Source organism: Solanum lycopersicum, chromosome 7 (genome assembly GCF_036512215.1).
Source record: "Solanum lycopersicum chromosome 7, SLM_r2.1".
Lineage (NCBI taxonomy): Eukaryota > Viridiplantae > Streptophyta > Magnoliopsida > Solanales > Solanaceae > Solanum > Solanum lycopersicum.
Genome location: NC_090806.1, coordinates 63,533,956 through 63,550,322, shown reverse-complemented (window position 1 = coordinate 63,550,322; position 16,367 = coordinate 63,533,956). Strand labels below are relative to the sequence as shown.

The 16,367-nt window shown below is 30.2% G+C and overlaps 3 protein-coding genes across 3 annotated transcripts; all 3 read right to left on the bottom strand.

Moving 5' to 3' along the window:
- Positions 1–980: 980 nt before the first annotated feature.
- Positions 981–2,794, bottom strand: LOC101248408 (peroxidase 3-like). Its single transcript, XM_004243787.5, has 4 exons — positions 2,461–2,794; positions 2,139–2,336; positions 1,837–1,999; positions 981–1,577 (listed from the first exon to the last, which is right to left on the bottom strand). Exons 1-4 carry the CDS (start codon positions 2,668–2,670, stop codon positions 1,159–1,161), a joined length of 990 nt encoding a protein of 329 aa, XP_004243835.1. The 5' UTR covers positions 2,671–2,794; the 3' UTR covers positions 981–1,158.
- Positions 2,795–7,375: 4,581 nt separating this feature from the next.
- Positions 7,376–9,409, bottom strand: LOC101249936 (peroxidase 3-like). The gene is made up of 4 exons (XM_004243410.4): positions 8,865–9,409; positions 8,523–8,720; positions 8,239–8,401; positions 7,376–7,969 (listed from the first exon to the last, which is right to left on the bottom strand). The coding sequence occupies exons 1-4, from the start codon at positions 9,072–9,074 to the stop codon at positions 7,551–7,553; spliced, it is 990 nt and encodes a 329-aa protein (XP_004243458.1). The 5' UTR covers positions 9,075–9,409; the 3' UTR covers positions 7,376–7,550.
- A 4,182-nt stretch (positions 9,410–13,591) lies between these two features.
- LOC101250232 (peroxidase 3-like) lies at positions 13,592–15,445 on the bottom strand. Its single transcript, XM_004243411.5, has 4 exons — positions 15,063–15,445; positions 14,725–14,922; positions 14,440–14,602; positions 13,592–14,184 (listed from the first exon to the last, which is right to left on the bottom strand). The coding sequence occupies exons 1-4, from the start codon at positions 15,270–15,272 to the stop codon at positions 13,766–13,768; spliced, it is 990 nt and encodes a 329-aa protein (XP_004243459.1). The 5' UTR covers positions 15,273–15,445; the 3' UTR covers positions 13,592–13,765.
- Positions 15,446–16,367: the final 922 nt, after the last annotated feature.

The window sequence follows — 16,367 nt, the reverse complement described above, 5'->3', positions numbered from 1 at the left end:
TTTTCTTTTTGTAAGTGTTTAGTACGGATATAATGATCTATATGTTCTACTATATGTAGTTACGAATTTAGGATTTTTATTTAAAAGGGTTCGAAAAATAAAAATATAGTGTGTACGTAGAATTTGAAAATAGAACCTCGGCCCTTAGATCTGCCCCAGACTATATGGTACTATAATCTCAACTCTTGATTATGCGTGTTGCATTGCTTGTCAAGTTGAGTTTAAATTGCTTCTTGTTTTAGTACTTGTCCGATCAAGTAAGCAATGAAATTCCTAACGATAAATAATGATTATTTCAAATTATAATACTTTAATTGTTTTTTCTAGTATTTGCTTTCATTTTCAACTATAGTTCTTGTTTATTTGGTGAAGTGAATCTGTCAATGGCATACCAACTTACCAAGTACCAACACGTCAGAGTCATTAGATTATTGTGATTAGTGTACACATACGTAGAAGAAGTCTTCCATGTTCTCCTCTCCAAGTATTAAACTTTCTTCATATATTTCGTCTGTTTTTATGAATTGTGATGGGATGATTGAGATTTTTTTTTTCTTAATTAGAGGTTTCAAATTCGACCCTTGAATGTAGGAAAAAACCTGTTGTGATCATTGCTTCTAGAAATAGGCCCTGCAATGTGCAGAACTAAAGAGCATCTCGAAATTATTTTTTATGTTTAAAAAAAATGACTTAGTCTGTTTAAAAAAGAATGATCACTTTCCTTTTTTTGGTAACACTTTAACATTCCACGTGGTAGGTTTAAGGCAATAAAATTAAAGGTCATTTTAGTACATTTGATATAACTTTAATTTAGAGTCACGAAATTAAACTCTGTTACAAGCGAAACTAGATCATTTTTTTTTAAACGGAGGGAGTGTATGTGTTCTTGACCCTTTGCTTGTACTAGAAATTCCTTCACACAAATTGGGAAGGAGTAATTAAGTACAACAAAAATTCTAAAAATAGAAGAGATTTAAGAGTAACGGAGACGAAAAGGCTCTTGTCATTAGAATTTTATTTTGAAGCTACCAATCAAGTTACAAAAGCAGATAACAAACATGCTATACAAAGGTAACATTAATGCAAATAATCCCCACAAAAAAAAAAACACAAACAAAAAGCCAAATAATTGAAATTTTAAGTACTAACATTGGTTCTCTATTTGTTCACAAAAGCACATTGCTTTCTAATTTCCCCAAAAGAGCCAGTCTTAACTTCTATCCTTCCCATTTTCTCCATCGCCTTTGCAAATTCCGCGTTGAACTCTTCGAGTGAACCCTTAACTAGCTGGTTGATGTATGATTTTGTTGTAGAACTTGTTGTTAAAGCTGCATCAGATTGAAATAGGCCTCTCCTTTTGAACAAAAGCTTGTAGTAGCTTAGATCAAATGTCCTGAAACTACCAGGATCCATCTCAACTATCGTTGTATTGTCGTTGATTGATTTGCATTTTTCCCCCTTAAGATTGGATGCATATTCACTGTCTAGAGATGGGTCTTGTGTGCCTAAAGCACCTGTGAAATTGTACAAACGTGTTGAAAATGACGAACAATGAGCGATTCCAATGGTGTGAGCACCTGAGAATTAAGGACCTTTGTTGTAGTTATGCCCAAAAAATTGAGAATTATAACCATAGTCAAATGCAAGATCCAAAATTAGTGTAGTTCTGCTTGTTACGAGAACTAGATTCAAGATTTGAACTGATTGTACTTTTAAAAATATGAGTTCAGTCAAACCAATAGTGCTTAGGCTGCACTTCGTTTTGTTCTGTGTTCATTATGGAATATGTGGAAGTAAACATAAAAATAAATGTATATGTACTTCAATTTAGTTTACCAGATAAGAGGACCAAGTCTTTTAAGTCAAGACCCTTGTTGGCAAAAGATGCTTGGAGACTTGACAAGTTACTTGTTGGAGGTGGAATATTTTCCAATGCTTCAGAAGCATTTGATATTTTACCATCTCTTCGACCAGTTGGTACATTCCAGAAAGGTCCTACCTATCATTCAAAGAAGAAGAAAATTAGACAGCGGATTTTGTGAGTTCAAACTATATGTACACACGTGTAATGTTTATTCTGAACTCACTGACTAATTTTAGGTAGGTATGTGTGTTATTTTCTCGAGTTTTATACTTACGGTGACCACAACAGAGTCTCTAGTAATCAAGGCAACAATATCAGCACAAGAAACAACTCCAGGGCATTCAGCTTCAACTATTTTCTTCACTCCATCTATGAATGAGAAACCTCTCAATGATTGATTAGAAATCGCCACTTTTTCAGTCTGATTCTTCGTGCTCGAAGTGAAATTCAGAAGTATAAAACCATCACAACCCTGCAAAATTAATAAAAGAACAAACAAAGAAACACTTGTACCATTAAACTTTTGAGTAAATTTCATTTAGATACTCGATTTTGAGTAAATTGAACATCTGAACATATGATAAAATATAACGTACCCTGACAAAGCAATCATGGAAATGAAGTCGCAATAAGGCTGCTGCAAGAGATGGAGCATTTGGGATGTGCTTGTGGACATAGTCCTCAATAATTTTCTCTGCTTTTGGACAACTCTTGGCATAGAAATTGAGTTGTAACTGTGCATGACTAGCATCTAAAAATATACCTACAATACAAATAACAAAGAGACCCAAGCTAAAAGTAGACATTATTTATTTCTAGTGAAAGAGATCTTGGTATTTTTTTTTTCTCTCTGTCACACATCAAATAGAGAGGATGAAAGCCAATTTATAGGACTAGAAATTAGATTAGTTATATTATGTCTCTTTCAATAGAGCTTCTAATTAAGTGAGACTTTCATTTTGACCAACCTCAATCATTTGATGTTTAAGCAAACACCTATATTAGGATTGTTTAAAGGATCAAATACCAAATGAAAGAAAAATATAGATAGTTATTTAGAAAAAATGTTATAAATGTGTGTGTGCGCAATGGTGTAGTTATCACGGAATCAGAAACTTATATAAGAGGATTCAAAAAGATTTTAAAATGACACAATTATAATTTGCACATATGACCATAGAAATTTTTAACCTCCTTTACCACCATACTTGAATATTATTAAAGGTTAAGAAGATTCAACAACTCACACATTATTTTTTTCACAAGCAGCTCATTTTTACTCTATTTGCATAGTGTAAATTTTTGACGAAGGGAGTTGGTTAATTTTCGACACTACTTAGTTCTGTCAGTGGATGGAGCAACCCATGTCCAAGTGGTGTCTGTTGACACCCATTTTACCATAAAATTACATTGTATGTATAAATTGCAAAACTTTTATGTATATATTAAATGTTGATTTCGCTTGAGTTTTTTTATACTTTGATTTCACGTAGTGAAAATTTTGATCCCATCATAGTTTACTGTGCATGTGGAAGTCAATTTTTCAATAATTAGCACTTAGTAGTAGTACCTGCTACGTAGTATAATTAGCACATACATATATATGAATTGGATAAACTGATTTTGCTATTTATTCATCTTTGATGTGAAAGGCATAATGTAAGGATCAACATAATTGCTTGATTAAAATAATAGAGATTAGGTCTTAAAAAGTTGGAATATGGTGGTCTCTTTGTCCATTTTTATTTGTCATTGTTGCGCTTTTCGAAAGTCAATTTAACTAATTTTTAAAGTTAAATTAGATTATATTAATAAGATATTTTAAACAAAAAAATTAGATGTTCAGAAACTCTACCAAAAGTACTATAAATTGCAATTTTTTACATATCAATATGATGAAAAAATACATCTTTAAATGTTAGTAAAAATTATTATAATTTTGACTTTAAAAATAAAAATCATAACAGATAATAGTGAACAGAAGGAGTATTCAATAATAATAATAATAATAATAATAATAATAATAATAAATAAAAAACTTCACCAAAAATCAATTACATATAACTAATCTTGCCTCGATAAGACTGATTGATTTTGCGTTTGTTGAGAAGATAATTAGGCCGATAGTACTTTTTGTCTTAATCAATTTAAGTTTTTAGTCAACTAATTCCCATGCAAAGAGTAAGATCACGTATGCCTTGCCTTAGTCGCAGTGGTAGAAATTTTATAAAGGGTGTCTAACGTGATACTAACTCATTCAAAGTGTTTGAAATCTATTATTAAGATCTAAAATCACTTGTGTCGAGAGGTGTTCAACCGCAGATAGCTCACTCTTTCTAAGAATATTTAAGACCATTACAATATAACCTATACTGATTCAACAACCACTCTTGACTTATCCCCTTCGGAATATAACAGCCCATTAACGTTATACAACTTTGGATTAATTGAAGAGTTCAAAACTCCACGTAAGAACACCTTTCTTCAATAGATAAATATTCTCTTTTTCATAGTGAATACAATTAAAGATTTGGAATATTCTCTTTTTCTTAACTCTCTTTTTAACTACTATCCACTACAATATTTTTCACACATCATATTTTTCTTGCTTTCCTTCACAAACGAAGAAGCACCACAATTTATAGGTGAAGAGTCTTCCAAATAATCAATGTGTAGAATGTGACATAGTAATGTGGCTAAATGAATGTGTAAGTTATAAGAAACTAATGGCAATATGAATTACTAGAAACTAATGACCACGAGAGTTACAAGAACTAATAATCATATAGGTTACACGAATCAATAGTCATCTTTCACCATAATTTTGTTAGAAAACATATATGCACAGCGGAAACATATCAGGATCTTTACTACTTACATGAATAATAAATAATCAATATCGTTTACGCTAAAACATATATCATGCTAGAACACATAAATATACTGAAATTTAATTTAAGAATTACCTCTTAAAGCGTGAGCGGATGCCTCAAGCGAATCCCCAAGATAGAAAAAACTTCAAACGAATCTACAAGGTAGCTATGATCTTCTATAACAATGATCCTAGGTCACATCCGAACTCTCTCAATACGTGGGTGGGCAAGTATCGAATAGAAAATTAATCCCTCTTCTTTCTAGGTTAGGAGAATCCCTATTTATAGAGATTTCTTCCTAATCCAAAAAGGACTAGAAAACCTAGTTTTTCTAGAAGAATAGAAAAAATTATATTATTCTTTCTTTTTCCATAGAAATAGAATTCTAAGTTCTAGTTAAATATGGACACTATAGGAACCACAAAATTAATTACCGAGGCTTCCTATAATGGAAATAATTTCAAATAATTAATTTGAATAATTCTTACCATAATAAATTTCAAATCATTCCACTAGAAATTTGTAATTGCACTTCTCTATTTATATTTCGTAATTTCCCATTAAACACTTATGTAATTCCCCATGTTAAGATTTCAAATACTAATCAATAAATTAAATTACTGACGAATTTAACTTAATAATTAATTTCCTTTAGAGCATTGTTTAATTTATTTCATGTGTCGGATTCATAAACCCACTTGCAAGATTTGACACAATGAAGACTTATAAGTTTCTCAAAAAGGCATATCAATCAATTTTTATAACGAGACATGAATTCCATCAACTAACTTATTATTTCACTAACATATATTATTATCATCCAACTTACCAGGCATATTGACCCATCTCAGGATCTCATCTTTTAATAAATCAAAACGATAATTAATATATACAGATCATAATAGTTACACCAGGATTAAGAATATAAGTACATTTAATAGTTTTTAGAGAATATATTTTTGTCAGTTATTATAAAACAACTATCTCTATTCGGTCCCGTTCAATACATACAAAATGTACTAGCACAAGAAGTTGAAACTATACCGTTCCCATAATCAAGATAAATTACATATAATCTTGTGTTACAATCGTACCCGATGACATGTTCAATTTTCATCCTAGATTATGAACCAAAAATTTTATACTTATAAGAACCGATGATTTAATTTTCTGTATATAAGCTAAAACTCCATACACTAAATCATCTACTATATAAGTAAATGGACACCATAAACGAATAAAATGATCTATTGAAATTGAGCAAATATTTATTTTCTAATAAATATTATTTCTTAACACATGGTTAATAGTATATATCCCAACAAAATTATACCCACTAAAATATGCAATTAATGTTTTATTTTAATAATAAAATGCATATACAACAACAGTTTGTATATTGGCAAGTGCATACAAACGGGATTTTGAAAAATTCTCAAATATATAAATACAAAATTTGTATATACTTGCCCTATTTGTATATTCATAAGCAAAATATATAAATGGACAAAAATATACAAACAGCAGCCTCTATAGCAAATAAAACTATAATTATGAAGTGCAATTATCAAAATTATAGATATGGAGCCAACTTCTGAAATTAAGAGGACAGTGAAAACTTATTTCAAAAAAGAAAAATTCGCTTTTGAAATTGAGGAAATGATTGTACTATAACTATTATTTATTAACATAGAGAATTTTCGCTTATAGCCACTCAAAAATAACTTAATTATACTCCGTAATTACAGTTTGCTAATTACGATTCTTATCTACATGTCAGAGGGAGGAGAGAGACGAACGAGAGAAGAGAGTGGAGAGAGGTGAATGAGGAAAGAGGCGAATTGTATATGTATATCTGTCAAATAATGTATGTGTGCGTGCATGCGTGACGTTTGCACGTGCGTGTGTGTGAGCGAGATTAGGAAAAAGATGAGAGAGACGAGCAAAATTGGGAGAGTGAGGAGAGAGACGGGTGTGAGAGGGTAGAGAGAGGAGAGAGACTAATTGTATTTATATTATATATGTATGTGTATAAATTGTATTTGTATATGTATAAAGATAAGAGAGGAGAGAGGAGAGAAATAACATTATTACATTTAAAATTAAGCTGTGAGTTATAACTAATTCAAACTATAATTATATTAGCTAATTAACTAGTATGATTATAAAAAAAATGGTCTAATGGATTTCAATGGATGGGCGGGGGGACAAAAGAGAAGTATTTTTTTTTTCCATACTATTTCCCCGCAACTTAATCTTCTATCTAAAACTTTATCTACACCAAATTCTTCTGAGTCAACTTATAGTTTCTGGACAAAAATAAAAATTAAAAAAAGTTCTTGTTATTAGATTAGTTATCTAAATCAACTGCTTAAAATATGTGATTTAAATACATTAAAAGAAGCCAATTTGAAGAGTAAAACATGAAAAATTATAGTAAGGAAGAATCGCCCATATGTAGTTTTTACCATTATATGTAAAAGTTTTACTATTTAGGAAGTAAAAATAGAGTTATCATTTACTATAATTTTCTCAACTTTTTAAAATGATAAATCATTACCTATGTCGACTTGTAACACTTGAGTAAAATTTTACTTTTAGGAAACTGAAAAATCTATACCAAATTAGTACAACAAAATGGAGAAGAAAAGGTTGTTGTCATTGGAATTTTATTTTGGAACTCCCAATCAAGGTACAAAAATAGAATGACAAACAAACTATACAAAGGAACATTAATACAAATAATCTTCAGAAAAACAATAACAAAATACAAACATAAATTCGAAATTTTAAAGTAGATATATATAGGTTCTCTACTTGTTCACAAATGCACATTGTTTTCTAATTTCACCAGCAGAGCCTGTCTTTACTTCTATCCTTCCCATTTTCTCCATCGCCTTTGCAAATTCCGCGTTGAATTCTTCTAGTGAACCTTTAACTAGCTTGTTGATGTATGATTTTGTTGTAGAACTTGTTGTTAAAGCTGCATCAGATTGAAATAGGCCTCTCCTTTTGAGCAAAAGCTTGTAGTAGCTTAGATCAAATGTCCTGAAACTACCAGGATCCATCTCAACTATTGTTGTATTGTCGTTGATTGATTTGCATTTTTTCCCCTTAAGATTGGATGCGTATTCACTGTCTAGAGATGGATCTTGTGTGCCTAAAACACCGGTGAAATTGTACAAACGTGTTGAAAATGACGAACAATGAGAGACTCCAATGGTGTGAGCACCTGAGAATTAAAAAGGACCTCTGTTGTAGTTATGCACAAACTTCAAAAATGGTTACCATAGCCAAATGCAAGATTTAAAATTGGTGTAGATATGCTTGTTACGAGTAGTAGATTCAAGATTTGAACTGATTATACTTTTAAAAAATATGAGTTCAGTCGAACCAATAGTGCATAGGCTGCACCTCGCACCTCTGTTTGTTCTGCGAGCATTATGGAATAAGTCGAAGTAAACATAAAAATAAATGTGTATGTACTTCAATTTAGTTTACCAGATAATAGGACCAAGTCTTTTAGGTCAAGACCCTTGTTGGCAAAAGATGTTTGGAGACTTGACAAGTTACTTGTTGGAGGTGGAATATTTGCCAATGCTTCAGAAGCATTTGATATTTTTCCATCTCTTCTACCAGTTGGCACATTCCAGAAAGGTCCTCCCTATCATGCAAACAAGAAGATAATAAGAACGCGGATTCTCTAAGTTCAAACTATATCTACACACGATGTTAAGTTATATAGCTAAATATTTAGTTTGGAATGTGTGTTATTTTATACTTACAGTGACCACAACAGAGTCTCTAGCAACCAAAGTAACAATATCAGCACAAGAAACAACTCCAGGGCATTCAGCTTCAACTATTTTCTTCACTCCATCTATGAATGAGAAACCTCTCAATGTTTGATTCGGAACAGCCACTTTTTCAGTCTGATTCTTCGTGCTCGAAGTGAAATTCAGAAGTACAGAACCATCACAACCCTGTATTTTTTTTAAAAAAAAAAAAACACTTAATTAGGAGCAGAATACAACGACTACATAACCCCTTAAATTTGTCGATAAATTTCATTCAGACACTCGACTTATGGTCTACTCAGTTGAACATATGATAAAATGTTAACGTACCCTGACAAAGCAATCATGGAAATGAAGTCGCAATAAGGCTGCTGCAAGAGATGGAGCATTTGGGATGTGCTTGTGGACATAGTCCTCAATAATTTTCTCTGCTTTTGGACAACTCTTGGCATAGAAATTGAGTTGTAACTGTGCATGACTAGCATCTAAAAATATACCTACAATACAAATAACAAAGAGACCCAAGCCAAAAGTAGACATATTTTGTTATTACTAGTGAAAGAGACCTTCTTAATATTTTTTTTTCTTTCTGTCACACATCAACTAGAGAGGATGAAAGCCAATTTATAGGACTAGAAATTAGATTAGTTATAGTATGTCTCTTTCAGTAGGGCTTATAATTCAGTGGGATTCCTATTATTGTGACCAACCTCAATCATTTTGATGCTTAAATAAACACCTATATTCAGATTGTTTAAAGGATAAAATACCAAATGGAAGATTATGAATAATATAGATAGTTATATGTTTGTGCACTCAAGGTTACATACAGTGACAAATCGGAAATTTATCTAGTTACTAAAGTTATAAATTGCATGTTAAAAGAGTTTGAAGATTAATTTTATATCCGAACTCTAACTGGACATTAGTTAGTTTGACACCTTATATTGGGATAATGCACGAGTATCCGCACTCAATTTGTGCCGTCGAAATTTTAGAGCACACTTATTTTATATTAAGGTCTTATTAGCCTGAACTTATTTTATTAATAATTTTCTATCCTTTTTCAGCCTAGGTGGCACTATCTTGTGGGTTCAATGCTGGTTGTCTTTTTTTTCAAGTTAGTGCCACGTAAATCGAAAAAGGTAGAAAATTACTTATAAAATAAGTTCGGGATAATAGTACCTTAATATAGTATAAGTGTGTCTCTAAGATTTCAGACATATGTTGAGGGGATACTTGTGCATTTTCCCCCTTATATTCCGAATCAAGCTATTTTTTAACTTAACAAAATTGAAACGGAGGGAATATATATCCTTCCATCGGCGTATTCATAATTTCATATTTGATGTGAAAGGTACCATGTAAGGAGCAATATAATATCGTTTCATTGTTAAATAATGGAGATTAGGTTTTTAGAAAGCTGGAATATGGTAGTATTCAATTGAAAAAACCACCAAAAACCAATTACATATATAACTAATCCTGTCTTGATATGATTGATTATTTCTGCGTCTGTTGAGATCAAAGATAAGGACAATAATACTTTTTGTCTTAATTAATTTAAGTTTTTAGTCAACTAATTCCCATGCAAAGAGCAAAATCTGGTTTGCCTTGGAGGCAGTCAATGGAAAAATAAATATTCATCCATCAGGGGATAAAAGGGAAAATTATGCGGAATAATAAACAGTTAGTCTATATAAAGTGTTATAGTTACAGTTTAAGAAAATTATTTTTTGTGGCTATAGTTTCTTCAATTTTTGTTATTCATCTGATTTGCATAAATTCACAATTTGGTTCTTGATTTTATAAATTCATCTGATTTGCATAAATTCAGAATTTGGTTCTTGATTTGGAATTTTATATATGTTTACCCTAGCTATTTGTATACAATTTATGAAAAGTTCATAATAAATTATCATATTTGATATTGGCAAACAAAGTTATGAAAAAAATCCTAAATAAATAAATATAAAATTTATATACTCTTACCCTATTTGTATGTCGCAAGTAACATATACAAACGAACAATAATATACAAACCACAATCTTTATAGCAAATAAAAGTTTATAAAAATAACATCTCATACACATTTAAGAGGCTATATATCAAGTTATAAACATACTTTTTAAAAATAATTACTTATAGCAGATTATTATCGAGTTATAGCATATCAATTAAAAATATATAATTAAAAATAAATTATAAGTAATTATTTAAATAATAATTAATATTTTAAATATTTATTTTTGTTTTTTTAGTTACCTTTTTAAAACCAAACTCTTTACATTTTTACAGATTAATTATACAATTACCTTTTACAGTTTTTAAAATAAATAATAAATTATTATTAATTTAAATTTCACATCATATAGTTACCTTTTTAAAACAAAAACTAAATAATAGGGATGTGATTTTAATTAAATCCCTATTTTACCGTTGCCCAACTACCCACTCCCATCTCACCCTATATACGCCTCAAGCTTCATCTCCCCAACACGCCTGAATCTTCATTTTACGCAAAGTCTTTAATTTTTTTTCATGTAATGTTTTAATAAAATTGTTTTTTTGAGTGTGTTGCAATAATGTCTGTACGCTTAAAAGCTGTAAAGAGCCACGATGGGGCGATAAGTTTATTGTCAATCTATAGGCTACCTGACGACATCTACTACATGTAATCTTTGACCTTTTGAATTTCACATCAACAAAATCCTTTCAGCGTTCAAGTCACGGTCTTCCAACTGATCTCTTTGAATAGGGGGTCGTCAATTTAGGCTCTGAAATATAACTTGGTATATCCATGTACACTCGCAGGATATAGGTTCAACAGGGATGACATATTCATCTTTACCTGTTTAATTACAATAAAATAGCAATTAGTATAACATCTTATAACTTAAATAATATTAAATTTTCATCATATGAATTAATACAAATAATTCAGCATTCATTCAAAATTTTAAATACATTACAAAAAGTGTCTTTCAAACCCAATTATACACCGTTCATACCCATTTATTACACTTTTCATATCCAATTATTACAAAGTTCATATCCATTTATTACACATTTCATACTCAATTAATACAAATTTCATACAACAAATTTAACACAAACAATTAAGAATTCATACTAACAAAATTTCAAATACATTACATACAGTGATTTTCAAACTCAATTACAAAGTTCATACTCATTTATTACACATTTTATACCCAATTAATATACATTTTATACAACAAATTTCAAATACATTACAAGTAGTGTTTTTCAAATTGCAATTCACACAACAACAAAAACATACCATATTTATACACGATTAATACAACAATGATTAAGATTACCACCTTCATTCAATTTTATCATACCAAATAACACTTCATATTTCATACCCTATTAATAAAATTTATTGCAACAATCATCAAATTTGCCGAATTTCATAAAATATGTATTAATATTTTTGTGCACGTTATTTAACACATTGTAAAACTAAAACGTCTATAATGCACCATATTTGTTGAAAGTATGACAGAAAAGCAACAGAAAATGTAATATGAACAATATTATCAAAAAAAAATCAGTAAACTATAATAAATACTAACCTGACGGATCCAATCTTCCACCATGTTTAATTAATATGGATATATTGTTGTCCTTCACAATAAATCACGATATTTTTCACAGAAAAATAACTTCAATCACTCAAAAAGGAATTACAATTTGTAAACAAGAGAGAGAAACACGATATAAAAAAATCCGATTTTCATTTGATTTTAATTTATTTGAGCGTTTTAAGAAATAAAATCAGATTTTAATTTGCTTTCAACTTATTTGAGCGTTTTGAGAAAATTGATAATCTTTTTTTTTAATTCCTTAATATGTGCTAATTAGTTAATATCTATTATTAATTGATTTTATTTTAAATCACAAGAATCTTGCTACTTTCCAATTAAAAAACAGAAACGATTTTTTCTGCTATTCTTTTTTTTTAATATGCTTTTTAATTATTTAAAATCAACATTTATTTTATAATAATATGTTATGACTTGATATATTAAATGTTATATAATGAAAGCCAAACTCTAATACTAGAGCTTGAAAATATTATTATAAAAAATGCTATATATCTAATTTACACATAAAATAATAGATATAAAACGCAATTATCAAAAATATTTACTATTTCTAAAAATTTTCCTATATGAAAAAAGGAGAATAAAATAACTTGTTCCGAGAAAAAGAAAATTTTCACTCTTGGAATTGAGGAAATGGTTTGAGTATAAACTATTATTTATTTTTACATGTATTTTATGATCCCAATGAGATCCAAAATCGCAATTGCAAAAGAGGAAAATGAATTCAGGTTTTCGGGACCTTTTTTTTTTTTTAATTTATAAATGCTAAAATGAATTTTCATCATAAGAGTAAAATCAACCATCTATTGACGTGGCCTAATCTCAACCCTCTCCGTTCATTAATCATCTTCTAATCTTAACCATTCATATCGTAATTATATTATTCTTGTGTTTTTCATTACAAAACCAGCCTTCAACATTTATAGAAATACTAACGATCATAAGAATATATTATCAAAAATATCGTCGAATGGATTTCAACGGGGGACAAAAGAGATAAAAAAAAATTAAAAAAAGATATATTTTCTTTATATTATTTCCCAACAACTTAGTCTTCTATTTAAAACTTTATCTACACCAGATTCTTCAAAGTCAACTATGACAAAAATAATAATAATAATACCCATGTTCTTTTTTTCAAATATGTGATGTAAATGTTCTTTGTAGGTTGTAGCATATATAAAGAAGCCGATTTGAAGAAAAAAATATGAAAAATTATAGCAAGGAAGAATCCTTATATGTAGTATCTTGTAAATATTTACCATTGTATGTGAATTAGGAAGTTAAATAGATTTTTCTTGATTATTAAGGAACTGAAATAATCATAGTCAAACTGAAGAGTATTGACCCCTGCATATACTTAACTCTTATTAAGAGCTAGGGAGTAATTAGTACAAAAAAAAATGGAGAAGAAAGGGCTCTTGTCAGTTGTCATTGGAATTTTATTTTGAAACTCTCAATCAAGGTACAAAAGTGGAATGACAAACATACTATACAAAGGAACATTAACACAAATGATCCCCACAAAAACAACAAAAGAACACAAACATAGAGCCAAATAAAATTTTAAATTTTTAAGTACAAATATTGGCTCTCTACTTGTTCACAAATGCACATTGTTTTCTAATTTCACCAGCAGAGCCAGTCTTTACTTCTATCCTTCCCATTTTCTCCATCGCCTTTGCAAATTCCGCATTGAATTCTTCTAGTGAACCCTTAACTAGCTGGTTGATAAATGATTTTGTTGTAGCACTTGTTGTTAAGGCTGCATCAGATTGAAATAGGCCTCTCCTTTTGAGCAAAAGCTTGTAGTAGCTTAGATCAAACGTCCTGAAACTACCAGGATCCATCTCAACTATCGTTGTATTGTCGTTGATTGATTTGCATTTCTTCCCCTTAAGATTGGATGCATATTCACTGTCTAGAGATGGATCTTGTGAGCCCAAAACACCGGTGAAATTGTACAAACGTGCTGAAAATGACGAACAATGAGAGACTCCAATAGTGTGAGCACCTGAGAATTAAAAAGGACCTCTGTTGTAGTTATGCCCAAACATGAAAAAATTATTACCATAGCCAAATGCAAGATTTAAAATTAGTGTAGATATGCTTGTTACGAGAAGTAGATTCAAGATTTGAACTGATTGTAAATATGAGTTCAGTCGAACCAATAGTGCATAGGCTGCACTTCTTTTTGTTCTGTGTTCATTATGGAATATGTGGAAGTAAACATAAAAATAAATGTATTATGTACTTCAATTTAGCTTACCAGATAATAGGACCAAGTCTTTTAGGTCAAGACCCTTGTTGGCAAAAGATGTTTGGAGACTTGACAAGTTACTTGTTGGAGGTGGAATATTTGCCAATGCTTCAGAAGCATTTGATATTTTTCCATCTCTTCTACCAGTTGGCACATTCCAGAAAGGTCCTCCCTATCATGCAAACAAGAAGATAATAAGAACGCGGATTCTTTAAGTTCAAACTATATCTACACACGATGTTAAGTTATATAGCTAAAATATTTAGTTTGGAATGTGTGTTATTTTATACTTACAGTGACCACAACAGAGTTTCTAGCAACCAAAGTAACAATATCAGCACAAGAAACAACTCCAGGGCATTCAGCTTCAACTATTTTCTTCACTCCATCTATGAATGAGAAACCTCTCAATGTTTGATTCGGAACAGCCACTTTTTCAGTCTGATTCTTCGTGCTCGAAGTGAAATTCAGAAGTACAGAACCATCACAACCCTGCAATTTTTTTAAAAAAAAACACTTAATTACGAGCAGAATACACTGAAAAGGCAACCCCTTAAATTTGTCAGTAAATTTTATTTAGACACTCAATTTATGGCCTACTCAATTGAACATATGATAAAATATTAACGTACCCTAACAAAGCAATCATGAAAATGAAGTCGCAATAAGGCTGCAGCAAGAGATGGAGCATTTGGGATGTGCTTGTGAACATAGTCCTCAATAATTTTCTCTGCTTTTGGACAACTCTTGGCATAGAAATTTAGTTGTAATTGAGCATGACTAGCATCTAAAAATATACCTACAATACAAATAACAAAGAAACCCAACCCAAAAGTAGACATATTTTGTTACTACTTGTGAAAGAGACCTTAGTATTATTTTTTTTTCGCTGTGTCACACATCAACTAGAGAGGATGAAAGCCAATTTATAGGACTAGAAACTAGATTAGTTATAGTATGTCTCTTTCAGTAGGGCTTATAATTAAGTGAGATTCCTTTTATTATGACCAACCTCAATCATTTTGATGCCTAAACAAACACCTATATTAAGATTGTTTAAAGGATCAAACACCAAATAGAGTAAAACTCATTTTTACTCTATTTTCACGGCGTAATTTTTTAACAAAGGGAGTTAGGTTAACCCTCTTGACACTACTTAGTTCCGCCATTGGATGGAGCTAGTCCAACTAATAGGCAAAACTTTTATATAGTTATTATATGTTATTTCACTTAACTTTTTCGTATATGATTATTTATACTTTGACTGCACATAGTGAAAATTTTGTTTCCGTCGTAGTTTACTTGTCCATCATGGTGCATGTGGAAGTCAATTTTTCAATAATTGGCACGTAGTAGTAGTACCTGCTACGTAGTATAATTAGTACATACATATATATGAACTGGACAAACTGACTTTGCTATTTATTCATCTTTGATGTGAAAGGCATAATGTAAGGATCAACATAGTTGCATAGTTAATTAAATAATGGAGATTAGGTTTTTTGAAAGTTGGAATATGGTATTATTCAATAAAAAAAACTTCACCAAAAACTAATCCTGTCTTGATAAGATTGATTGATTGATTCTGCGTTTGTTGAGAAGATGAGGCCAATAGTACTTTTTGTGTTAATTAATTTAATTTATAGTCAACTTTCCCATGCAAAGAGCAAAATCTCGTATGCCTTTGGCATTTAATGGAAAAATAAAACTCATCCATCATGAAAAAAAAAAAGTTACAATGAAATAACTTTATAATTTAAGAGTAACTTTCGGAGCAAACATAAAAATCATATTTATATACTATAATTATAATTTGCGTAATTGCACTCTATAACAGACATATATGTATATTTTGCTATACATATATAAAAAAAGAAGTTGTATAATTCGTTATATATATACAAAGAGAGTTGTTGTATAATTCGTTATATATATAC

Coding starts and splice junctions, on each gene's coding strand:
- LOC101248408 (XM_004243787.5), bottom strand. CDS start 2,670: ATGTCTACTTTTAGCTTGGGTCTCTTTGTTATTTGTATTGTAGGTATA. Junction 2,337..2,460: donor TCCATGATTGCTTTGTCAGG/GTACGTTATATT, acceptor TTAATTTTGCAG/GGTTGTGATGGTTTTATACT. Junction 2,000..2,138: donor GAGACTCTGTTGTGGTCACC/GTAAGTATAAAA, acceptor TTTGAATGATAG/GTAGGACCTTTCTGGAATGT.
- LOC101249936 (XM_004243410.4), bottom strand. CDS start 9,074: ATGTCTACTTTTGGCTTGGGTCTCTTTGTTATTTGTATTGTAGGTATA. Junction 8,402..8,522: donor GAGACTCTGTTGTGGTCACT/GTAAGTATAAAA, acceptor TTTGCATGATAG/GGAGGACCTTTCTGGAATGT. Junction 7,970..8,238: donor AGACTTGGTCCTATTATCTG/GTAAACTAAATT, acceptor TTTAATTCTCAG/GTGCTCACACCATTGGAGTC.
- LOC101250232 (XM_004243411.5), bottom strand. CDS start 15,272: ATGTCTACTTTTGGGTTGGGTTTCTTTGTTATTTGTATTGTAGGTATA. Junction 14,603..14,724: donor GAAACTCTGTTGTGGTCACT/GTAAGTATAAAA, acceptor TTTGCATGATAG/GGAGGACCTTTCTGGAATGT. Junction 14,185..14,439: donor AGACTTGGTCCTATTATCTG/GTAAGCTAAATT, acceptor TTTAATTCTCAG/GTGCTCACACTATTGGAGTC.